This window comes from Glycine soja, chromosome 3 (genome assembly GCF_004193775.1).
Source record: "Glycine soja cultivar W05 chromosome 3, ASM419377v2, whole genome shotgun sequence".
Classification (NCBI taxonomy): Eukaryota; Viridiplantae; Streptophyta; class Magnoliopsida; order Fabales; family Fabaceae; genus Glycine; species Glycine soja.
Window position 1 is genome coordinate 44,125,313 of NC_041004.1, and position 26,936 is coordinate 44,152,248.

General features: G+C 32.7%; 3 protein-coding genes and 1 pseudogene across 3 annotated transcripts; 3 read left to right on the top strand and 1 right to left on the bottom strand.

The window, feature by feature from the left end:
- The first annotated feature begins 94 nt into the window (after positions 1 to 94).
- On the top strand, positions 95 to 7,018 carry LOC114405319 (annotated as a pseudogene).
- LOC114407418 (histidine kinase CKI1) lies at positions 6,292 to 14,020 on the top strand. The gene is made up of 7 exons (XM_028370501.1): positions 6,292 to 7,023; positions 8,816 to 9,052; positions 9,309 to 9,986; positions 10,110 to 10,485; positions 11,071 to 11,642; positions 12,071 to 13,219; positions 13,613 to 14,020. Exons 2-7 carry the CDS (start codon positions 8,867 to 8,869, stop codon positions 13,820 to 13,822), a joined length of 3,171 nt encoding a protein of 1,056 aa, XP_028226302.1. The 5' UTR covers positions 6,292 to 7,023; positions 8,816 to 8,866; the 3' UTR covers positions 13,823 to 14,020.
- Positions 14,021 to 14,751: 731 nt separating this feature from the next.
- Positions 14,752 to 20,009, bottom strand: LOC114407419 (DNA replication licensing factor MCM7). The gene is made up of 15 exons (XM_028370502.1): positions 19,870 to 20,009; positions 19,650 to 19,717; positions 19,510 to 19,569; positions 19,206 to 19,429; positions 18,840 to 19,017; positions 18,403 to 18,525; positions 18,185 to 18,274; positions 17,922 to 18,064; positions 17,576 to 17,753; positions 17,114 to 17,305; positions 16,683 to 16,855; positions 16,381 to 16,584; positions 16,026 to 16,191; positions 15,518 to 15,739; positions 14,752 to 15,088 (listed from the first exon to the last, which is right to left on the bottom strand). The coding sequence occupies exons 1-15, from the start codon at positions 19,904 to 19,906 to the stop codon at positions 14,984 to 14,986; spliced, it is 2,163 nt and encodes a 720-aa protein (XP_028226303.1). The 5' UTR covers positions 19,907 to 20,009; the 3' UTR covers positions 14,752 to 14,983.
- A 4,124-nt stretch (positions 20,010 to 24,133) lies between these two features.
- On the top strand, positions 24,134 to 25,285 carry LOC114407422 (bZIP transcription factor 53-like). The gene has a single exon (XM_028370504.1). It carries the CDS (start codon positions 24,570 to 24,572, stop codon positions 25,020 to 25,022), a length of 453 nt encoding a protein of 150 aa, XP_028226305.1. The 5' UTR covers positions 24,134 to 24,569; the 3' UTR covers positions 25,023 to 25,285.
- Positions 25,286 to 26,936: the final 1,651 nt, after the last annotated feature.

Genomic DNA, 26,936 nt, shown 5'->3' on the forward strand with positions numbered 1-26,936 from the left:
CTTATGACCCCGTTAGTTATTATATCATCATAAAAAAAGTATTAACTACTAAGGAACAACCGAGTTGGCATCTGTATTAGATAACCTGCTAAACATGTACAATGGGTCAGCCTACAATATCACCATTTTACGTGCAACTATTTACAAGCACAAGCCCAACAAAACTGATATGTTGGACAACCAACATACAATCAAGATTCGGCCATATCTTATCAGTATTGATATCAAAGTAGAATATGGCCATAAATTCAAAAGAATGAATAACCACTATTAAGTGGATTCCTAATAATAATCTGTCTTGAAACAATTTAACATCGTTGCATTAATTCTCTCAGTGTTGGAGCCTACGAGTAATTCAGAGAGTAAGCGATGGAGTTAATAAATGGAGATTTCAAGCAGAGAAACTGTTTATGATCTTTCTGAGATTAATTTTGGCGTTCAGATATTGAACCTGATGTTTGTCAAATGAGTAAATGGCCAAAAACATTTGATGATGCTCCTTATTCTATTGGATGATGGCGCTAGCCAACTGAAGTGCTGAGGTCAATATATTTTGTTATTAATAATTTAAGCCGTCTTTATACTTTGCAGTTAAAGAGACATCTAACGGCACTGGCAATGTTGCAATTACTGAGATCTCTGAAAGATTTGCATTGCGTGAAGCTCAGAAATTTCCCTTCCTGAAGGGGCAAGTGCTGATTACAGTGCAGTGTTTTGAGTTTTTCCATGCCCAAATTACCTTTATGTCTCTTAAAAGAGATTTTGATGCCATACGGTATTATGTGGTTGCGGTTATCAATTATCAACTGTTAGTGTCACTTTTTCAGTGTAATAATATTTTGGTTTATATTATCATTTTTATGAAGCTATCTGTTTTATATGGTATTGATACAGAGATTGCAGGGATGCCAAGCGAAGGCGACCAGGGGATGAAAATTATGATTCAAGAACTCTCTACTTGCCTCCTGATTTCTTAAGGAGTTTGTCATATGCTCAGGTAATTACTGCTAAAGCAGTTGGGTGAAATTCTCAAATTTTCAATGGTGTAGCAATTAATATGGTCATTTGATGAAATGCAGAAACAATGGTGGGAGTTCAAGTCTAAACATATGGACAAAGTTTTGTTTTTCAAGGTTTGAGTTGGCTAAGTTTTGTTGGTGCCATTAGTCCATTTCCTTACAAGTTATGACCAAATGAAATATTTTTCCTCCCTATTGTTGGTGCAGATGGGTAAATTTTATGAGCTTTTTGAGATGGATGCACATGTAGGTGAGAAAGAGCTTGACTTGCAGTATATGAAGGTGTGCGTTAGTGTCTAGAGTTGTGGATTTTCTTTAGAATTTCAAGGTCCCCTATTTGCTTCTGTAAACAATGCATGCTTATTGGTTTACATGTGACTCTTTTAGGGAGACCAACCTCATTGTGGATTTCCAGAGAAAAATTTCTCAATGAACTTGGAGAAACTAGCTAGGAAGGATGACTCCCTCCACCCCCCCCCCCCCCGCTTTCATCTCTGATACAGAACTAATTAACTTGTCTAACAAGCCAACTTGCAACTAGAGAGGAACTTACTATGTTTCCTTGGCTGAGCAGGGTTATTGCATTCTTGTTGTAGAACAGACTGAAACACCTGAACAGAAGAAGGGCTCTAAAGATAAGGTCTGATTACATCTCACCACAACCAGAGAAGTCATTGTTTTTATTCTCTGTTTTTTTGTATTGTGCCTTATACTCTGAGCTGAATGAATCTTGTTTTATATCTTTATTTTGTAAGTTATTTTCCTTGCTAACCCTAGTGTTGATAGAGGAACATTGGCCTCAAACTTTTATTTTTCTTTTCCTTCTAGGTTGTAAGGCGTGAAATATGTTCAGTGGTTACAAAAGGTACATTAACAGATGGGGAGTTGCTGTCAGCAAACCCTGAAGCTGCATATTTGATGGCCCTGACAGAGCATCACGAAAATCACCCAACTGAAGTTTCAGAGCATATCTATGGTGTTTGTAGAGTTGATGTTGCCACAAGTAGAGTCATTTTTGGACAGGTATGACTCTGTACATTCATTCTAATTCTGAGGCTAAATTTTATTAATGCATAAACTTATTCCAAATTTTGGATGAGATCTACAAACGCCATCTAGCTGTGAAGTATCTAATTCTTCTTCTATTGGGAATGGAAAGAGATTGAGGTGGGATTGGGGGTTGATATGTCAAGGATTTGTGCTGGTAGCTGTATAATGTGTTTGCTCAAAATTTAATTATTCATTTGGATGCTTCGTTCCTTCCTCCATTTGCTTTAGAGATTAGTTGTAATTTTAAAATTTCATGAACTCATTTGGAAAGTGAGCATAATATGCACGCTACCAAACATAGACCCAATTGATTTGCTAATTGCTTATATTATTACTTATGTAAAAATAGAGTTGGCTTCTCTGTTTGGCAGTTTAAGGATGACTTGGAGTGCAGTGCCTTGTGCTGTATCTTATCTGAGATCAGGCCTGTTGAAATTGTGAAACCTGCAAAACTACTCAGTGCTGAAACGGAGAGAGTACTGCTGAAGCATACCAGAAACCCTTTATTGAATGAATTAGTTCCAATTGTGGAATTCTGGGATGCTGACAAAACTGTGGATAAATTAAAGAGAATTTATGGGAAAACTAATGATGTTAGTGTTAATGATAATGAGTTAGATTGCCTGCCGGATGTTTTACTGGAGCTGGTGAAAACAGGTGACGACAGTAGAAGTGCACTTTCAGCACTAGGTGGTGCTCTCTATTATCTGAGACAGGCTTTTCCAGATGAGAGATTGCTTAGATTTGCACAGTTTAAGTTACTTCCTTGTTCTGGTTTTGGTGATCTTGCTTCAAAACCCTACTTGGTTCTTGACGCGGCTGCCCTGGAGAATCTTGAGATTTTTGAGAATAGCAGGAATGGAGATTCTTCAGGGTATGTTTGTCATATGGTTATCTGCACCGTTTCAATTTTAGATAAGATGGGTAATTTATTTGTATATTTTACTGAAATAATGATGCTTCTTGTAGCACGCTCTATGCCCAACTAAACCAATGTGTTACTGCTTTTGGAAAGAGATTGCTAAAGACTTGGCTTGCAAGACCATTATGTCATGTGGAGTCAATTAAGGAACACCAGGATGCTGTTGCAGGTTTGAAGGTAGGTTCATTGATCATGTATTTTGCTTCTGATTCTGGCGATCCTTCAAGATAGAATGAACTTTACAGAGGCCCTGTTGCTATATGATACACTAGTTAAGTCCAGCAGGGCTCTAAAACTGTTTATTTTAGGTAGCTATACTTGTTTATTTTTGTTTGCATGTTTTTTAGCATTACCTTTCATTTTGGCTCACTTTTGAATGTTCAATCTTTTAACTTGTAGTATCTCTTTTTGGACTACTGCCAGTCTAGTGCTAGTCATGGGATATTGTGGTCATTTCAAATAAATCTGAAAACACATCTACTTATCATATAGTTTGTGTTCATGGCATAAGTAGTTACTAACCTCTCTTGTTCCATGTAGACCTCAGATCTAGCAGTTTACTTGATTTGCTGTGTTCAATTATATATATTATTGGTATATGTAATGTGTTCAATGATATATAATATGGGTATTTTTTTAAGCTTGTGTTGAAAATGTGCTTTTCTATTTATGTTGCTTCTGAACTGTTAAAGATAGAAGGTTGGCTGTTATGTACGGTGTTGACATATACTAGATGATATATCTGACTAGATTGAGCTGACGATAATCATCAGAGAGATAACCAATTTGTAATATTGAGTGTTTTTGAAATATGATTTGCTATTTAGGGAGTTAATCTACCTTCTGCACTAGAATTTCTAAAAGCATTATCCAAGTTACCTGACATGGAGCGGTTGCTTGCCTGCATCTTTTCCTCTAGGTAAAACTTATTGTGCAACAACTCTGTGATACCTATACGGACCATACTGATTGTCACCATCTTCTAAAGTATTTAACTTTATATGCTCCTTGATTTTCATGAATGCAGTGAAGCTAGTGGAAGGAATGCTAATAGAGTGGTTCTGTACGAGGATGCATCTAAGAAGCCACTGCAAGAGTTTATTTAGCTCTGCGAGGTTGTGAACAGATGGCTCAAGCATGCTCTTCACTTGGTGTCATTTTGAGTCATGTCAAATCTAGACAACTTCATCATCTGTTAACACCGGGTACGGTAGTCTCATTAAATTTCATAAAATTATTCTGGAGCTGCTGTTTGATGTATTGCATGCTGTCAATTGCAGGTAAAGTTCTTCCTGATGTTTGTATGGATCTTAATCATTTCAAGGATGCCTTTGATTGGGCGGAAGCCAATAACTCTGGGCGTATAATACCCCGTGAAGGAGTTGACACAGTATGACTCAGCCTGTAAGGCGGTTAAAGAGATTGAGTCCAGTTTATTGAAGCATCTTAAGGAACAAAAGAAACTACTTGGAGGCACATCAGTAAGATCCCTATTGAAACAATTGGAGTTTAATCTTTTTGTATGATAAAATCAAATTTTGAATGTTCTGATTTATCTATTGCAGATTACTTATGTCAATGTTGGAAAGGATACATAACTATTGGAAGTTCCAGAAAATTTGTCAAAGAATATTCCTCAAGATTATGAACTGCGCTCATCCAGAAAAGTAAGAAGACAAACAATGCTCTGAAAATTTTATCTCAATTAAATGCAAAACTGTAGCTGATAAAAAAAATGCAAAACTATATAGAATTATCTATTTGATTTCTGTAAATTGAGTCTACAATAATATTTCATTGTTTGTCGGTTTTACTTGCAAATAATTGTAGTCACCCCTAGCTTGCCTTAGTTGTGCCCTCTTTTGGGGGCTGCTTTAATTGCGGTTTCAAGGGTGGTCGTTAGTGCCACATTGACTAGAGATATGGCTTAAATAGAGCTTATAAAGCTTGGGCAATCCTCACCTCACAAGCTAGTTTTGTGGGATTGAATTAGGCCTTAAGTCCAAATTCTAAGATGATATTAGAGCCTATCCTAAATCTATTGTTGGGGCACCTACATTTGCCACACTCCGGACCAGTAGCCTTGGGCATGAGGGAGTGTTGGACAATCCTCTCCTCACAAAGTTGGTTTTGTAGGCATCACCTATGATTACAAAATTAAACCTATGAAATTGCCGGTTACTCCTTGCTTGATACATTATCGTCTGTAGATACAATTGTCAACATAAGTGAATTCTCTCATTTTCCCTATCTGGTTCATGCAGGGCTTCTTTAGATACTGGTCTCCAGATATTAAAGTTTTTTTAACAGAGCTCTCCCATGCTGAATCTGAAAAGGAGTCCTTGTTGAAAAGTACATTTCAGAGATTAATTGGGCGTTTTTGTGAACATCACACTAAGTGGAAGCAGTTGGTGTCTACAACTGCAGGTACATATTGTGGTCCTTCTGAATCATTTTGTCATGGATGTGCAATTACCCAGTTACTAGCTCACACCCACTATAAAGTTCACAAGCCGTATCTAAGATTGTTTATTTGTTGTACGGCAATCAGAAGTATAAATTAAATTTTAGTAGAGTTGAGTCATTTTATTATAATGACTTTCCAGCTGCCCATGGAGGGAATTTAGTTTATCTTAAACCATGTTTCTTCTGCTCAATAATAAGGTGACTACTAGATTAAAAGAAAAAATGCATGATTGGGGGAAGATGCATTTCTGTAGTACATGCTCCCTTGTTACCCTTTGTGTAATGTCTGTCGTTTACTAACTATATTTTTTTCAGCTAAAACCAATTTCTATTTTTTCAGCCTTTTTATTTGATTCAATACGTGCCCTACGTGCCTTGGGAGTTTTCAAAAAGATGGATTTTTCAAGCTGCATTTAAATAGAAAAGTAAACATTTTCTTTTACATGGTTTATACTGGATATTACATTACATGTTGCAGAACTGGATGTCTTGATCAGTTTAGCAATTGCCGGTGACTACTATGAAGGACCAACATGCAGACCTACTTTTGTAGGCACATTATGTACAAAAGAAGCTCCTTACCTGCATGCTAAAAGTTTGGGACACCCAGTCCGTAGGAGTGATACCTTAGGCAAGGGTGACTTTGTACCCAATGACATAACCATTGGTGGTTCAGATCATGCTAGCTTTATTCTTCTAACAGGTCCTAAGATGGGTGGGAAGTCAACTCTTCTTCGTCAAGTTTGCTTGACTGTGATTTTGGCCCAGGTGAAGCTTTTAAATGTTGTTACATATTTCATTATCTATTCTTTGCTTTTTTGTTGGGGGGGGGGGGGGGGATTGTGTAGAAAGATTGGCCTTGCACTTTTAGTCTTGTCTTAAATAAGCGAGTTTTTTTTTTATCTGTGGAGTTACGATTTCTTATGCAGGTAGGAGCTACTGCATCAATGCTGGTAAGATGCCCCTTTGAATATCAATTTGTATCACTTGTAATTTGGGTTCTCGTAAGTCACTAGATCACAACTGTAAAATAGTTACTAGTATTCCTTTTTGCTATGGTCTTTTTTTCTTTAGAGATTAATTAGTTGTGTGCATTTGGTGAAGCTTTATTGGCCCTCTTATTTGGCTTTTTGAGTTGTTATGCATTACAGATGCATGTGAATCTAATCTTGTTAAACCGTTGTTTCTTTCTAAATATATACTTTTGATGGTGAGTAGAGTCATCAGCTACTTGTAATTCATTGGTGTCTCTGGGTGAGCTTGGGCGAGGGACACTGCAACTTCTGATGGGCAAGCCATTGCGCAAGTGTCTATTGGGAGATTAGTTGGATATGTTTTTGTTCCTTATGGTTTCAGTATTCGTGATTAATTTTATAGCTTCTGGTGAGACCATCTCCTGATTTGTCTTTCGTATTTCAAATATTTGACAGGGATTCAGTATTAGAACATCTTGTGCGGATGGTGCAGTGTCGCGGATTGTTTTCTACCCACTATCATCGATTAGCTGTTGATTATCTCAAAGATCCAAAAGTATTACCAGTTTTTTATCCGGTGTAATCATCAGTGGTAAATTTTCAGTCTAAGTACCTTAAATATGACTTAGTAATTATATTATTCCAAGTATTAATTTTTTTAAATTATATGACAATTTAAATTAGATGCTAATTAGATAATTCGTAAATCAACGTAAAAAAGGGTAATTATTATTTTTGGTAGCTGATAGTTGTTAACAAGATTGAGTTTCCAAAATAAAAATATATATTGTCAAAAGTTTATCAAATCTACTTGAGAAATTTTCTGATGATTTAAGGGGTAGCAATTTCCAAATCTTAATTGTTGGATTTTATGTTTAAATCACAATATTGTGTTTACTTTTTTAGCTAACCATACAATTTATATAAATAAGTTTCCTTTTGATATATTGGTAGTATAAAAAATTGTATTATTAATTAATTAAAGGTTACCTTAAATATGACTTAGTAATTATATTATTCTAAGTACTAATTTTTTAAATTATATGACAATTTAAATTGGATACTAATTAGATAATTCGTAAATCAACGTAAAAAGGGTAATTATTATTTTTGGTAGCTGGTAGTTGTTAACAAGATTGAGTTTCCAAAATAAAAAATATATTGTCAAAAGTTTACCGAATCTACTTAATTTTCTGATGATTTAACGGGTAGCAATTTCCAAATCTTAATTGTTGGATTTTATGTTTAAATTACAATATTGTGTTTACTTTTTTAGCTAACCATACAATTTATATAAATAAGTTTCCTTTTGATATTTTACCAATGCAAAAGAATATCTAATTTGTGCATGCTGATAAAAAATGAGTTTCTACTCATCAATATTGGTCTTACGTCCCTCATTTTTTGTCATCCTACTGGTATGTATCAATTCGAGACCTTTTTATCCGCACTTCTTTTTTTTCTTATTAAACCATGGTGCTAACATCAACTAGGGGGAGAAATAAATTATGCAACACATAAATTGTTAGTTTATTTAATCATTTTTATGTTTTTTTTCTCTCACCAAGAATATGTTTTGACCAACCAATAATTAGAGACTAATTTTTTGTATTCACATTGTCAGGGATCAAACTCCTACTAATACGCTTAAAAAATTGCTATTTATCTACTGTGTTTTTTGAGAGGATTTATCAACTCTATTAAACCTTATTGGGTTGTGATTTTTATGCTAATGTAGTAAAAATAACCTCAGATTAAGAATATGTTTTAAAAGAATTCATTTTAATAATTAATTTATAAATTTGCACCAATACTCGGATTCTAATTTGTTCACATCCAATTTTTGTCATTTTTTCTGCATATGGTTGTCTCAATTTTTGGTGTTCTGCTTGTAATATGAAGAAGAACCAGATTTTTTAACATTTTGGTTATCCTTTTTCGGGAATAAGTTTCAATTCTAAGGTCTCTTTTTGAAAGCTATCTTAACTAAGGTTCTACTCGGTGTATATAGAGAACCAATTACTTACTAATTCATAAGAGCAACAAACACACTCTTTACCACTAGAGCTGGCAATTAGCAAAATTCACTTGGAATATGGATATTTCTAAGACGGTGAAGAATATTTTATATTGAATTTTCATTTTTTTTGGTACATGGAAATGAGAATATTTATTTTAATTTTTTTATTTATAGTATTCACAAATTTTAGCAAGATTTCTTACTTTTTTTTAAGAGAGTAAAATTTTTACTTATACAATAGAAAGATATACAAAAGAAAACCATTCAGTTAGACTTCTGAATCAAGTACAGGTAGCATCAGTTATTTATGTTTATTTTTCTTAACATACACTTATTATTTATCAGTCTTAAACATGTGTTACAGGCATATTCTGCGTTGTTAGTTCTTCTCTCATTGACATCATGCTGGTATGCCATGGTGATGCACATAGAGCACCACGTGATTTTGAATTCAGAATATGTTCTCTCTCAATTCCAATCCGAAATTGAGCATTCGGCCGGACTGATACACCCTATAAATTCGTCCTCAACCAATTTTGCAAAACTTTTGAGTTCAACTCTCCAAGATACTAACCTTTCATTCTCTGATATCAAGACCAAGGTTATTAAATACATTACTTGTTCTTCTCACGTAGAAGAATTATTAGATGGGTCAGAATTAGAATTATGTGGTTTCAGTCTATCTCTATGTGATACATAAATTATTTTATTTTAATTTATGAAAGAGTTAATAATTTATTACACGAGGATTGATTGAGACTAAATCATTCCAACCATGTAATAAATTTTTACATGAGAAATATTACATTTGAGTTTTGTATGTAACTTTTTATTTGTTCTTGTTTTGGACTTTGCAGGTGGCTCCGTTATTATTTAAAGCATTTGAGACGGTTCCTAACTTAGCCCAAATTTCATACATAGAAAAGAAAGGTTTATTTTTCTCATACTACACTGATTATGGTCAAGTTTTGGCAATGTACTCAAACTCATCATCACTTTCCACTTCTTTTGGGGGTGCCTCAAATTTAAGCATATATTATATCCAGCCCGTAAATCGTGACACTGGAGAGTTATATGGGAAAGCCATAATATCTGAAGTACCATCTAATATTATCAATACAAGTTGGTTTGTGAAAGCAGTTAATAGTTCACTTAGTTATGCCTCATTGGGAACCAAGTGGAACAATGATCATGATCTTCTATTCGTTAGTTCATCTAGAATAAAGGGGACACAAGTGATCTCTCTAGGCATTCCAGTAACAACTATCACTGATTTCTTCACTCCGGTTGGGGCGAATTTGTCTTTGGTTACCAAAGATGGAAAAATGCTTGTAGAAGGGATTCAAAATACTCGTTTGGGCTTCTCTAATGACATGGTTTATTTCCAATCAGTGAATGCAAATGGTGATCAAACAAGTTATGACGGCGTTGTTTCATGCAAAGATGGAGATGCAGAAGCTGCCTCTATTTTGAATATTCAGGGTGTTGAGTATTTAATTCGCTGCTCCACCATTGATATAATGGAAATAAAATCGGTAGGTGTATATATGATCATTGAATTTTTCAGTAAATCCCACTAGTCTATATTTACATATTAAATATTTCCTGATGTGGATATAAAAATGTTAGCTTTTAGCTCTAATATGATTCTGTTTCAGGTGTATGTTTTGGCTGTCCCACGAAAAGGATTGGACCACTTTGTTCTGGACATTAAGAAAAAAGGATTGGCACTATTGACAACAATGATTGTCATGATACTCATTGCCATGGTCAGTTTTCTATACATAAATGTTAGATCATTAAGGCGAGAAATGCATTTGTGTTGGTCACTCATCAAACAAAATGAAGCCACACAACAAGCTGAGCGAAAATGTATGAACAAGAGCCTTGCTTTTGCTAGTGCCAGCCATGATGTTCGCGCTTCGCTGGCGGGCCTTACTGGTTTGATAGAAATGTCCTTTCATGAAGTTTCTCCTGATTCTGAATTAGGAACCAACTTAAGACAAATGGATTCTTGTACCAAAGATTTACTAGGTAATAACATATATTTAATGATATTAGTTAAAATATGATTGTCATCTTTAATAAATATCTGAATTTTGTATTAATAAATTATTTTTTTTATTTTTTATTTTTGATAAAAATAAAATTTTTTATTTTGGTCCTTAATATTTTTATTAGTCCCTAAAAATTAATGATTTTGTGTTTAGTCTCTGATATTTTTTTCATTTGTTATTAGTTCCTTTAAATAAGACTAATAACAAATGAAAAAATTTATTTAAGAATAGATACAAAATTTATTAATTTATCAGAGACTAAAAAAATGTTAACGATTAAAATTAAAATTATTGTTTTATTAGGAACTCTAATGCAAAGAAATTTTTTATATAAAATAAACATAAAATTTGAGTATTTATTAAGGATTGAAAACATAATTTAGGCGTGATATTATTATTAAATGTTTCTCTGAATGCAATTTTCTATATGATGTAAATATTGATATGGTGTATATATCTTAGTATCTATCTATCTCTCAACTCTTGTCCATGCATGTGGTCACAGGTCATTACATTTTGAACATTTACTTCAAGTGGTGTTACTAATTTATTTTCTTTCTAGGACTATTGAATTCTATACTTGATGCAAGTAAAGTTGAAGCTGGCAAAATGCTGCTTGAGGAAGAGGAATTTGATGTATTTCAACTCCTTGAAGATGTGGTTGATTTATACCATTCTGTGGCTATGAAGAAAGGAGTAGATATTGTGTTGGACCCTTGCAATGGTTCTGTACTCAGATATTCGCGCACGAAAGGCGACAGAGGAAAACTCAAACAAGTTTTGTGCAATTTACTGAGCAATGCTGTTAAATTTACCGAGGAGGGGCACATAGCTGTTCGAGCATGGGCTCAGAAGCCAAGCTTGCAGAGCTCAATGATTGCTACTCACCAATACGGGTCCAGTAGACTTTTGTCGCGCTTGTGTTGCCGCCAAAATGAAGCACGTGATGACGTGGAAGACTTGAACATCCAACAAGATCCAAATTGTATGGATTTTACTATTGAAGTGGATGACACTGGCAAAGGAATTCCTAAAGAGAAGCACAAGTCTGTTTTTGAAAATTATGTCCAAGTCAAAGAAACTACTCTTGGCCAAGAAGGAACTGGCTTGGGACTTGGTATTGTTCAGTCACTGGTAAGTGTACTCAAATTATATATTTATATGTATATAATTAGAGTAAATAGTCTATATGTTGATAGTGTAAATAATTTTTATAGTGTAATTTAATTACAATTCGTATATATAATAAATATGTTGAGTTTTATATTAACTATCTAAAAAGTCATATAGAAATACTCTTTTATATAATAATCATACATACAAATTAAATTCAAATATATGAGAATCAGAAAATTAAATTTGGACCATATAACCATAAATGAAGAGTTAAGATTTAATGTTAAAAAATCACATGACATTAAATCTTTATCATTCATATTTAGTTATAGGATCCAGATTTAATTTCTCACTCTCATAAAATAGTTTTCTCTCATATTATATATATATATATACTTATTATGTGGATTAGAAAAGAAAGGTAAAACTCCAAATTTTATCTCTAGGTACGTTTGATGCATGGAGATATTGAAATCATGGACAAGGATATTGGTGAAAAGGGAACCTGCTTTAGGTTCAATGTTCTCCTCACTGCCCATGAGACACAGATGAATGATGACACAGGAGATGACCAAGCTGGATCAGGTAACAAAAATCAATCTCATGGACTAACCATGAGTCCCAAGTTATCTATTTGGACCCGTAGTCCTAGATCCGAGGCTTCTCGAGTTGTTTTATTGATTCAAAATGAGGAGCGTCGAGGGACTACGCAGAGGTTCATGGAGAGGTTAGGGATCAAAGTTAAGGTTGTGAAGGAGTGGAGACAACTTCATTACACTCTGAAGAAGATCATCAAACAAAAGGGTCTCCATCCAAATAGCTCAAGCTCGCCAGAGTCTTCAGATTCTCCCTCTGCATCAAGCTGCACAAACGGAGTCCCTTTGAGTGCACAAGATGGAACTAATTACATAAGTTCAATCTTCAAGAGAACAGATATTGAAGCTTCCTCGGGTTTTGTCCTGATTGTGATTGATGCTAATGCAGGACCTTTTTCAGAGCTTTGCAAAGTGGTAGCTGAGTTCAAAAGAGGCCTTTGTTATCCTTGTAGGGTGGTTTGGTTGGAGAATCCACTTATACCTTCTGTGGACAACAAAATCCTTAACAAGGATGTTTCTAATTCTAATGACATTGTCTTGTCTAAGCCACTTCATGGTCATCGTTTATTCCAAGTCATAAGGATTCTCCCCGAGTATGGAGGTGTTTGGCCATGCAGTTCTAGTGAAACAAAGAAAGAAAAGGGTCAAGTTTCCTTAACTGATGAAGGTGCAATTCGACGTGTTGAACTACAAGAGTGTGGCAGCTCAAGCGTTACACAGCAATCTTATGATAGATCTAGAGCAAGAAAATCTCATATCCACCAAGGAGAAATACAAGAATGTGAAGAGTTAAGCAATGAAAAACCCTTGTGGGGTATGAAATGTTTGGTTGTTGAGGACGTTGTTTTGTTACGTAGGATAACTAAGTCTACTCTTGATCGGCTTGGTGCTTCTGTCATGGAATGTGAGAATGGTGAACAAGCTGTTCAGACAGTTGAAGAGGGTCTAACTAGGAATTCTTCCAATCGTCCATGTGATTTCATCTTAATGGACTGCCAGGTAGTAATGGCTATATATTATGATTTCTACTTTTATTTGGTTATCTCATTTTGGTTTTGCTCATCAATCTTATTGCAAATAGCAAATGATATTTCTTAATTGTTACACTTAGTCCATTCTTTCTTTCGAATTTGTTAGTTGTCATTTTTTTCTTGTTGCTATCACCTTTTGCTATTGCTTATTTGGTTTGTTGTTTTCCACTAATAAGAATATATGAATTGAATTGGCATCGCTTTAAGCAACTATTCCTATTTTAAATATTGTGCAATTGATTATAAAACCATATGTTTTATTGGAAGTATAAGTCTGCATGCTTGAAGTATGTAACCTTTAAGATGACTAATCATTCGTGCTATGAACTTGACTAGTATTTTTGGTGATTGAATTGAGCAGATGCCGGTAATGGATGGATATGAGGCAACGAGACGGATAAGGGAGATTGAGAAGTCTCATGGTGTTCACATTCCTATCTTTGCATTAACAGCTAATACAGGGAAAGAGGCAATATTGTCCATTGAAGCTGGAATGGACGATCACTTAATCAAACCCATCAACAAAGAGGCTTTACTTAAAGCCATCAAAAGAATATATACTAAAGAGTGAACAGTAAATCTTATCTTTTTTAATTGCTTTATATGATTGTTATCAAGTTTTTAAATTAAACAATGACAGGAGATATCTTTTTACACCACTAACTAGCCTATATATAAAACAGAAATAGTAAATAAATAAAACATTCATGTGTCATTGTTTAATTTGACAATTTGATGGTAATGACATTAAAAAAAATATTTTTAAGTATTGCCCTTTTCTTTAATTGTTTATAGATTTTTTTTGTTTTTTTAATAGGGATTTTTTTTTTTTGAACAGTTGTTTATAGATATAATATGCACAAAAGCATAATCATGGACTATGTGCCTTTAAGTAGGATTCAAGAGAATTGCAAATATATAATGGAAATAACTCAAATTGCTAATTTTATTGTTGTACATGTGTTAACAGCGTATTTTGAAGAAATTGAAACTTATCTCTGAAATTTAGGAATGCCCTGTAAGTTTATACATGATCCTATAATTGAAGATGAACCTTTCAACTCTTCTACGACGGAAAAATACAGTTCCTAAAACAATTCTTTCATATAAACACTAACGGATTTTTTCTCTGATGAGAGAATTGCTTTAGGAACCGTATTTTCCCGTCTACGCCAAGAAAAGCTTAAAGCAGATTAGAAGTTCTTAAAACTTATTTGTAGAGTTGAAGACAATTTTTATCGTGCATTAAAAAATACCATGTTACTGTAAATTTTATTGATTTCCTCGACTATCCACTTTTATTTATAAAGTGGATTCCACCCTTGATAATACTCGAGCTTTATTTTATCCAACTGTAATTAATATTTATACAACTGCAATATTATGTTTTCGTTTTGCTTTTATACTAATCCTCTGCGCCTCTGCCGTCTTATGATGAAAACTCATTTTAGGCGAGTCAATGACATTTCTAACTACAGATGCATTTGACTAAACACGATGTATGCGAAGCTTGAACCTAATGCGTGCTTCATGTAGTACTAACTTTAAGTATACAAATTTAAATTAGCAATTATTGTACTCAATAAAAAATGCAAATCTAACTGTAACAATACAAACAACCTAAATCAAAACTAATAAAAACCAAAGTGCAAAATATGATTCCCTCCCTAAGTCCACCAAGCACTCTTGTCCTCGCCCCTTGAAACAATGTTAATGGGGGAAAAGAAGGGCATCAAGCGTCTATAAATCTAATGTCAAAGGTGTGAGGATGTATCTGCCATACATTAAGTGCTGCATACTCCTCCAAGCACTCTTTCAACTGGGCTTCGCTGTACCCCTGTTTGAAAGCCAAAAGTCCCAAGGTCAGAATATTATTGTCTAGGGGGAAACAAAACAGCTAACTTATTTGACAGTCAGGGCCATGCTCTGTCTTTCACACAACAAAAGCAAAATACTAAGTGCTAGCACATTTAGTTAACAGCCAAGTACGTCAGTAAATTAATTACAGAGAGGATCAAAAAATAATAAGTGCAATTTTGTAAAAACAAGGAATAGTGTTTACTCAAACTTGCCTTACCATCTCTTAGTTCATTTGATAATATATTCAGTTTATGGCTCTTTATTCAATGAAATAAAGTAATCCTTTAAATGTTCCATGATCTTTTGATTGTTGAGTTCCTCGTGTTCAACAGTCAAACTTGAATCTAAACTGTTCACAATACTGCACAATGGATCGTATTCAACTTTGGGCAGTATATGTACTTACCTTCCTAGATATCCAGTTCAGTGCATGGGCATAGCTGACGTCCATTCGGTTACCTCTAGCTGCTTCATCCCGCAGTATGGAATAGATATCAGATATGGCATCCAGACCAGATTTTTGACGATCTTCAGAATACAAAGAGAATTTTGACATCTGCATTAACCTCAGTGCCTCGTCCACGTCACTCTGAGCAACAGTCTCAGAAAAACGGAGTCTTGCTAGTGCCTGTTTAGAAATTAAAAATGGAATAGTATTTGCTTAGACAATATACAATTAAGAATAATCAGATGCTTATTATTACTTCACATCATGGACTTAAAAGGCATAGCCAACCTAAGTAATAACAGATATTTAAAGCCAAAAATTAACCAACACCTAAATCAGTTTTAATTTTAAAAACTGAACCTGCAATGACGTATGTACATAAATCATTAACCCAAAAAGAAAAGTAAATATAACCTAAATGTCTAATTTCACTGCTCTCTTTTGTGGGGAAAAGATGAAGACTTACAGCTGATATGCGGAGAATACTGAGCAATGTCCTTACAGTAGTGTAGGAATGCGGAGCATTGGACCTTGCTTCTTCTTGACGAATGCTGGAGTATGCAGTAGCAATATACTCTTCCAGTTCCCTGGGGACACTAGGAGACAATCTTCTTGCAGCTGATATGTATGCACTAGATTAAAGCAAAACATTTCAATTTGTATTAGTTTTCTTTTACTAGCAAACAGGGCATTGGCACAATCTCCCATGTGTAACTATATGAGCACTCAGAAATCAGAATAAATATACAATCAAATGGGCAACATATATGCACCATATACTCCAGTGTATAATCTTATTAAAAAGATTAAACCATACTTACCGTAGAACAGATGGTTCAAGAGGAGTGAATCCAAGAGCAGGAGACTCCTTATTTTGGTGAACATATAGGACATGCCTAGCCATTTCAAGATCATTATCCATATCAGCTCGATCAAGGATTAACCACAGAAGATCAAATCTTGATAGCAGGGCATGAGGAAGATTAATATTTTCAGCTGGAGTTCTTCTTAGATCATATCTTCCCCTTTCACAATAAAATATGGGTAAATTAGATTTTGAAAGCATGGGTTTGCATATCTCTTAGATCATGTCTGCAACTGATAAGGTGAAAAGAAATAATACCATGCTGGATTAGCAGCAGCAAGGACGGCAGTCCTTGCATTCAGCGATGTAGTGATCCCAGCCTTGGCAATGCTAACAGTCTGTTGTTCCATAACTTCATGTATAGCCGTACGATCGGATTCGTCCATCTTGTCAAATTCATCAATGGCACATATGCCCATATCTGCTAACACCTGAAATTTAGAATGTTCTTTTATAATATCCACCTATAACCGGAAACAACTAGTTAAAAGAACACAAACTGTATTAATATAGGGGCTAAAGAAGTAATGTGATGCATGACTTATTTCCCATCTTACTTTTGCAAGTATTGTCAACATTTCATGTGTATTTTACCAGATTTTTCTAGTTTTCTCAACCTAACATATATAAGCACAATAAGGATGGAAGGAATTGTTGTTGTTGTACTTAAGAAAGGAGGATTCCATTACCAATGCTCCACCTTCAAGAACCATCTCATTTGTCACTGGATCTTTCTGAACAGCAGCAGTTAGACCAACTCCACTACTTCCTCTGCCAGTAGTGTACACCCCTCTGGGTGCTACATTGATTATGTGTTTAAGGAGCTGACTCTTGGCAACACCAGGATCACCCATCAAACATATATGTAAATCTCCTCTAATCTACAATTAAATAAAGTTTATATTTAGTAGTTTAATCGTGCACATGTATATCATACACACAATAAATAAAACAAAATGCAAAAAGGGCTTAACCACAGAAAGTATGGCTAATAGCATTTGAGTGAGGGAGAGGAAAATTACTAATTCCATACTTGAATTTTAATCACTAATGTCATTGTAATTTTGCAAATGACACCATGCCTTAATCCATACTAATTCAATAAGTTGCAGTAAGCTCATGTGGCTTTATTTATATACATAGTTCATTACCTTCATTCCATCTTTCAACGTACGATGGGGAGCACCAACAAGGAGAAGAAGCAGTGCTTTTTTAATGTCGTCATGTCCAAATATTTCAGGAGCAAGTGATCGTGCCAATTTATTGTAGATGTCACCATCCTCTGCTAATCGTGCAATCTGCTCTTCCTCATCTCCTCTAAACTCATATCTATGACAGAATAAATCAGTTAAGCGGTTGTTGTTTCCCCCAAACTACTTTAATTAGTTTAACTAGTAGATATGTATTATGTTCAAGCAAGCAAAAATAATCAGTACTTAGTGTGGGTAAAGAAAATGGTGCTAATTATTATCAATCAAGGTCTGAAAACTAACTTACTCTTCATATTTTTTCTTGAAATGCATTACAGACATGGCCTCTAAGTAAGTGTCAGCAACTAAGCCCGCACGCATTGCTCGAAAACCAGTGTAAGGTATAGGAAGAAAAATCCCAGAAAATTCAACCACATCCCCGGGAGCCACCTGACAATTTACAACAAGCATGAGTTTATAAACTGAAGTTAATTAGCCATTAAATTTCAGCTACTTGATAACATATGCAGCAACTAGTAGTTTGATGCCAATTGGCAGGAGATAACCAACCTTTCTTGTGAGTTCTCCTCTTAGATGCACAGTCATTGTTCTTGGAATATGGCCTTTGGGGACATGTTCAGCTAATTCTTGAATTTTGGCCTGCATTTTAACCATATCACAAATATCTTACCATCTTACGCTAAAGTAAATAAGCAGTTGTATAGACTATATAGAACAACATGAAAAAGTGAATAAATATATTTTGATGACTGAACCGGAGAGCAAACCTCTTGAAATCTCAAAAATTTTGATGCTCTTAGTTGAAGGATAACATTCCCCTTTCTTCTGTTTGTATCACAGCGCTTTGATGGGCATTCAAACAAGGGCATGAAGACCCGAGCAGTTACTTCCTGTTCAGGAAAGGGAGAAAATAACAATGTCAAGGACCTACTGGCATGCAAATTCCACAATGGTCTAGCCATATCCCAGCAAAAATAAATTAATCCACAACAAGAACTAACAAGGTTTGATAGATAGTCATAATCCTTTAAATATTGTAGTTTAACATCCTGGCAATCAAATCATGTTGGCAGAGAGAAAATTCAAAAACTGTAATGGACCTTTTTTTTAAATCACACCAAGCAAATATCATGCAGTAGTTCTTTTATTGGCATAAAATCCAGTGTCAAAATTGTGCAGTTCACGCAGTCATTTCATCAATCACCTGGTAAATTTCAAATCCACAATCCTCGCATGTGTATACAGCCACTTTCATCAATGGTTTAACATCTGAACAACGTATCACAATACCAGAAATTCTTACAAGCTGACCAATGTTCGAAGCTTTAACCTCCCTAATTGTAGAGGGTCGTCCTTTTGAAGATGCTTTAATATAAAGTTCACTGCAATAGACTCACGAGGTCAGATTAGGACTGCCACATAAAAGCTAAGGCATAAACACCATACCGTGTCAGATATTTTTTACTATTGGATTTCCAATCAAAACATACTGAATGAAACAACTTTCTGCAATTACAGTTACACAATCCCTAAAAATTGAATGAAAAGGAAGGAGGTGGGCGAATCTCACTAGTAACGCTTGATTTCAGGAGGCATCTTCTGACGTGGATCGGAACCGTCGGTGCCTTCTACTCCTTCATCAGATCTCTGAGTCATCAATATGTCATGATCATCATCTGTGAAGTCCTCCGTGGGCTCCGGCATGAGTTCATCAATTGCATTGGAAAAAATCCCAATATACCTCCGAGTGTTATCAGTAACACGGCTCAGAAATTCCTCGTCCAGATCTTTGTACTGAAATCTCCAAAGAAAAAAATTTAACAGAGTCCACGATTTTGATTAGAATCGTGTAACACAGAAGTAGCAAATCTTACATTAAATAAATCCTCAAGGTCGATCTGGACTGCTCGAGTTTTGTGGTTTGCAACATCTTGCTGGAAACATTTGAGAGATTAAAGGAATCAGGTTAAAGGTCAACAAGAGAAGCATGAGAAAAAAAGAAGAAAAAACTCACCAGGATGTTCATGTATTTGGCTTCGCCATTGGCATCTGCAAAGTTGGAAAGGAAATCCTTCGCCAGAGCTGAAGAAAGAGCATTAGGCTTAATTTAACAAAATCAAAACCCTAATTGTGAAGAAATTTGACCGAGGAGAAGGAAGAAGAAAGGTAAAGTTTACCGTAATAACCCTAATCGGAAGAAGAAGAAAATAGATCGGGGAAAAACCGTTGTTTACCTGTGTCTGCGTCGAAATTGAGGTTCTTGGCGCTCATGGTGACGAAAACGGCTACAGAACGAGAGAGAGACAGAGAGAAAGAGAAGCGGGAAAACGTGCTAAGGTATGACTGAAAGAAATGGGCGCGAAACTATATAAACAAGTAGGCAACTTGGCGGGAAAAAAGAACAGTTTCTAGGTCTACGATACGCTGCGATCGGGTACACGGTAAGAACACTAGAACCGTCTATCTGGTGGTGGAGTATAAGTGTAATAATGTTCAACTAGATAAAGTATTCGTGGCTGGCGAGACTCGAATCCGGACTCAAAAACATAACATGAATTTCAAACCTCGAAATTCTCAATAGAATGCTAATTTTTTTTAAGACTTAAATGAATTTTCCAACATTCCTCTATTTTAAAACAGAGGCATTAATCTTCACACTTTTTAAGGTCTCCAATTTTAATTTTGTATTTTAAAATAAAAATATTAAATCTTTTAATTTTGAAAATTTTATAATTTTAATTCCTCTATGAACTTTGAATACTAGTTATTAAGAGATTATTAATTAATGTTGACTTTGACTAAGATTACATAAATGATCTCGTGTCAGACACTAAATACGAATTACATTAAGTTAATTTTTTATCGATCAATGTTTTGAAAAAACCAAAATTATAAATTTTATAAAAATGAAGCACTAAAAATTTTTATTTTGAAATATAAGGATTAAAATTATATATTTTAAAAAATATGAGGACTAAATATCTATATTTTAAAATAGAGAGATTAAAATTATAAATTTTAGAAAATAGAGAGGTCAAAATTATATTTAAGCCTTATTTTTAGTACTATTGTTTTAAATTAATATATAATATTATATATATATATATATATCACATTTATTAATTGTATATTTAAATACATTGTTTTATAAACTTTGGAGAAACATAATTAATACAAATAATGTGTTGTTGTAAAAGAAAATCAAGTGAGTAGCATAATATTTTTTATTTATTAGATTTAAGAACATAATTAATGGGACTTTTTCCTAAAAGATTATGGTTGATGTAGAAACCAAATTTTATTTTAATTCATTTTTTTATCTGTGAATGGATGATTGACATATTTGTAATCATGTTTTTTCAATATCTAATTTGTTTTATGTGTAAATATATTTTTATATTCATTTTTTATAGATTATTAATATCATTGATGTTTTAAATATATAATTATGAATGTGTTAAAATTTGAGTTTAATTTATAGGCATTTTAAGTATAAAAACATTTTACATTATTGATCAATTGAAAATATAAAAACATTTTACATTATTGATCAATTGAAAATAATAGTTGACATTCTTTTTAACATGACTATTATAAATGTTCACAAACTTATTATATTATGCTGAAATGATAATTTAATTTTTTTTTACACAATCAACATATACATTGTTTTCTCATAAAATTAAATGTGTACATATTTGTTGAATGAATTTAATTTAATTTATTGTCTATAATAGTGATGTTGCCTTATATTTAGGGCCAACTACAGGGTTACATATTAAGAGAATGTATAGGGATTAGTTTACTGTATAAAACATAAGATCCTATATCTTTTCTTTGTGAAAAATAGAAAAATCTCTCAAACACATGTTGTAGGTCATATCGATCAAATCAGGTAAATTATGTATTTCCTCTTTCTCTATTTTTTTACGTCATAACAAAATTTCTTGTAATTTCAAACTTACTTGTAGGTACATAGCAGTTAAATGGAATATCCATAACCCATATAGGGATATGTAACAAGAGATTTGTTTGTGAAAGCTACTAGAGTCATCAATTGTTAAAAAGATGCTACAAGCAAATGCATCCAAACACATTCTTTTTCATAATCCTTTTCTTATATTTTACTGCTATATTACGAAGTAGAATACTCAACTCACACTCCATTTTCTCAATTAAACATTCTCACTATTTTCTCTCTTCTATCCTTTAAAGATGCATTGGTTTAATTACATTTTTTGTCCATCTATTTATTTACATAATTCAATTTAGTCTCTTTATTTTTAAAATATTTAATTTGATCCTTTATTTTTTTTTAAAAAAAATGTTCAATGTTTACCAAATTCATCAATATAAAAGCATAGGGACTTTAATTACATTTGACCAAATATATAAAGACTAAATTAAAACACATTTTTTCTAATAATCTAATATGGCCATTTAAGTTATCCATAAATTCAAAATATAATTTATACATTCATATATATTTATCTACGAATTTGAATTATATAAAATAATTAAACAGATTTTTTGTAAAATACTAAAGCTAAAACACTAATTTTAAATATTAAATTTATTAAAAAAGATACTAGGAAGCGGAAGCACCAGGAGGCTTCGACCAGTGAAGGCAAGATGTTGCAAAGAGCAAAGAAGAAGTTGGAAGAGGGAATCAAGGCTAATTAAGAAGCATGCGCCGTAACCGAATTTGAAAACAATATCTTGAGAGCTCGAGCTGAGGAATTGGCTGATCGATTGTGTTGTGGTGTTTTTTGAACTATATCAACAACGATGTTAGTGAAGAAGACGCCCAAGGTTTTTTCTTATAAGTAAATAGCCTTCACAAACAAGTTAATATTAATGCACTGATCCTTCTCCTCTCTTGCCCTTGCTGAATAATAATAATTTAAGTAAATGGTATAACATTAAGACAGTGGTTTTTTAGTGATAAGTTTTTATTATACATATTTAGGACTGTGTATACTGTAAGGTCAGTTAGGACACAGCCTTAGCCCCTCCAATAGTTATTATGTAATGTTATCTATATAACTTAGGAATTGGGATTGTAGATTACTCAAGCAAAAAAAAAAAAAAAAAAAAGAAGTGCAATTGACTATTATATACTATTAATTTTAAATAGTACATTAATATCAATAATAATGAGTGTTGGTTGCTTTATTTCAGATTTTGAATGTCATCAGATACATGCACTATTATCTAAATTAAGAAAATCAAAAGACAAATTTACTTAATTTAATTGCCTATAAAATAGCTACGAAAATAATAAAATTAATTGAAATTGCATTTGTTAAAAAATTATATATATAGAATTACTAATTTAATTTTTTAGTTGGATCCTTTATTTTATCTCTTTTTCTCCCCATCTTTGCATTTTTTAAGAACTTTAAGGGTTTCTCGGACTTATTAACATAATAGGACACAAATAAATCCGAGATGATAAAATAAGTAAAAAAACTAAATATTAAAAATATGATGATAAAATATACAAAATAAATGTAGTGATAAAATTCAAAAAAATATGATAGATGACTAATAAAATGTAGAATAAATGTAAGTTTTGATTATTATATTTTAGTATTTTTTTAATTTGGATACCTTAAGTTTTAAAAAAATTATTTTAATCTTTTTTCAAAATTTTTACTTTAATACATAAATCTTAAAAAAAAAAATTTCTTTATATTTTTTAGAAAAGTTTAATTTTATTTTTTATTTTGTTTTTAACAAAAACATTAGTTTTTTTATAAAGTAATGTTTTTTTTAGAACATTAATTTCTAATTTTTATATTTATTAGATTTAAAAAAAAATTCTATATAAGATGAAATTTTATTATTTTTATCTTTTATAAGTGTATTTGAAAAAATATTCTAGTTAATTTTTAATTTTTTTTCTATCTGAAAAAATTGTTAAATATTAAATATTTGCTAAACGATTTTTTTATAATAGTTTTTATCCTGACACGTTACAAATTTTTAAAATATTAATTTTTATATTTTTATATTTACTCTCTAATTATCTTTGAATATTTATTAAAAAAATTTACCATTTTTTTATTTAAGATAAAATTTAATCATTTTTAATTTTTTATATAAATTTATATTTTTCAACTATTTTAACAAATAATCAAACATTTATAATTCAATAAAATAGTTTACAACTGCAAATCAACTTTTAAAATTTTAATTAATTTTTCAGTTATTTTTATTAAATAGAGTCTTTTTTCTATTTTTCATCATTCCGTATGTAAATCATAGTACTTGCTTTGAATCTTTTACTAACAAAGAAGTAAAAAGTGCACATGTTGTGGTGGAACAAAGCTGTCGTCATTGCATACGCCAGCCAGCAGTGACGCGGTCGTTTCAGTCCTTCCAAATTGGCTTTGATTGAAATTTTCCCTTTTAATAATTAATACTAATAAATAAATAATCAATTCCCTGCCAACCCTTCTTCATTCTTTTTCTATATAAGCTAACCTTAGCCTCAGTTATCTCCTTCTTCTTCTTTACCATAGAGCCCTTTCTTCTCTTCCCCCATTTTTTCCTCTTTCTTCCTCGCCTAGCTAGCTCCAGAAAATTAGGATCTGCTTCAGATCTAGTGTTTCCCTGTCCCAAATCACGAGTCCATTGAGTTTGATTTTGTGGATGAAAAGCATAGATAGGGCTTTTGCAAAACTCTCCAATGTTTCTTGAAATTATATGACCATGCGTCGAATTCGTATGCTGCACTCCTTCTCCGTCGTGTTCCTCTACTGGTTCTACGTTTTCTCATGAACTCCCTCTTAAATCCGTGATTAATTAGATCTATCTCCTTAGTTAATCCTTGTCTTTTCCAATAATTAATTAGATCTGCGTCTCCTTTTTGGATTAGTTTCTTTTTTGGTTCTGTTATCAAATCAAATAAAAAATCTCCTTCTCGGAAATGGCATCACCGATCCAACAACAACAACGCTCGACTACTACAAGTTCTGGATCTGAAGGAGGAGATCCGCAAATCATCGATGAGAGGAAGCGGAAGAGGATGCTGTCGAACCGCGAGTCGGCGCGGCGATCGCGGATGAGGAAGCAGAAACAGCTGGAGGATCTGACCGATGAAGTTAGCAGATTGCAAAGCGCGAACAAGAAGCTTGCGGAGAACATAGAGGCCAAGGAAGAAGCGTGCGTCGAGACCGAAGCGGCGAACAGCATTCTGAGAGCACAGACAATGGAACTGGCCGATCGATTGCGCTTCTTGAACTCCATCCTTGAGATCGCTGAAGAGGTCGAAGGGTTATCCGTTGAGATTCCCGAGATTCCAGATCCTCTCCTCAAGCCCTGGCAGATTCCTCATCCGATACAACCGATTATGGCCACCGCAAACATGTTTCTGCGTTGATCATTCTTGAGGATTTTAGTTTAATTAGGGTTATTCAGTGCGGTAGTAACTTTCTCTGTTATGTGTATTATATTACTATTACTGTTATCTGTCTGCATCAAAAGTATCGTGTGGTCATCAATGCATTGGGTTCCTGAGAGAGATGAATGTGAGGTACAGAGTGTTGATGGCTGGTAGTGGCAGTGTGTGTCCCTTTGCGCGACTTGTAATCATTTTTTATGGTGGCTGTTTTATTTTAATTAAAAGTAATCTCATCTTCTATGTTTGTTGTTTTATTTTTATAATTAAATCTAATCATCGTTATCCTAAGCATTACTGTTGCATGTTTTTGTTACTAATTTTTTGAAGTTATTATTTTTTTTGAAAAAATAATAGTAGTAAAAAAAAGATAATAATGTTTATTGAAATTAAAATAAATATTGATTTTTTGCAAAATGAAATTACGAGGGAGATAAATATAAGAACTTAATTTAAATAGGTTGACTGTATTTATCTTGTATTATCATCTAATAAAAATATTATTTTTCGATACAAAAAAAATTATCTGCGATAAGATTGTTCTCTTAAAAAAAATATTTAACTTTTGTAATAATTATTTTGAAAATTGTAAGATAATTTTATATTCACAAAGTGTGATGTATTTTCATCTATTAGTTTGATGACCATGAGATAAATTATTATAATAGTTTATATGAATTTATAATTATATATGAATTATATAATATAAATAAATTTTTTAAAAAATAAATATAAAAGAAAATTGTCAATCTGGAAAATGTTATTATAATTTTGTTGTGCTAAATATCATCAAAATGAAAACAAACATAAATATAAACATAATAAACATTTCAAAATTATTGTTCCACATTATATATTTTAATATAAATGAATTGGGCAACATATTATTCATATATAGAAGAGAGTACAATTTTCTATACTAATTTATAGGCTTTAAATTTTTTTATCGTTAAATTTTACGAGAATAAACATTATCCAATGAACTTATTGATGAATTAATTGATTTGTTCCCACATTTTTGTGGAGATTAATGCAGCCATTTTGAATAAACGTGTGGCTCAGTTTCGTGATATTGTTAGTTATGACTAACGATAGATCTAGGTAGGGTATACAACTAGTTATAAATTTGTTGGGAGGGGTAGAGGGTCCAATTTGACCTTTTTGATCTAACTAGTATTTAGGACGATATACTTTGAGATTATATGAACAAATCAATTTATGCGCAACTTGATAACTTAGTTCTTTAATTACCCCCATGTCAACTTGTTCTTTTTATTATTAGATTTGCAATTATTTTGTGGAAGAAGTTGAAGGCAAGGCAAGCAATTGTAAAAAAGACTTAAAGTATTTATATTTTTTTTTTCTTGTGTGTGGGTTTTCTAATTTTGTCTTTTTCAATACCAATACACAAAACAATAACTTTTTAATATGGGATATTAATTTTTTTGACAAATGCTAACTTGAACTCTAACGTGTGTTTGGATATGATAATTATTTCATATAAAGTGAAATTTTAAATATATCACCATAAAATATATCTTTTGGATACATCTTTTAGGGGACGATTAAAATTTTAGCAATGAGAGTATGAGACATTTTAACTCATTGAATTAGGATAATTTGACATTATCAGGAAAAATAGAGAAATTGAACATTTGGCTATGAAGTAGTTTTAGCTATTGGAAAACATTCATTAGATTCTTTTATATTTTTATATGATAAATAGTTTATCTATTTTTTCTTTTAATTAATATTAGTTTTTTTTATCACGCCATCTCTCCTTATCCCTTCTTCTTCCACTTGTAGACCAACCTTATATATTTTTATAACAAGTAGTATTAGTAAATGTTTGTAGATAGTTAAAGAAAGTAATAAATACTTCTTGAATTTTTAATG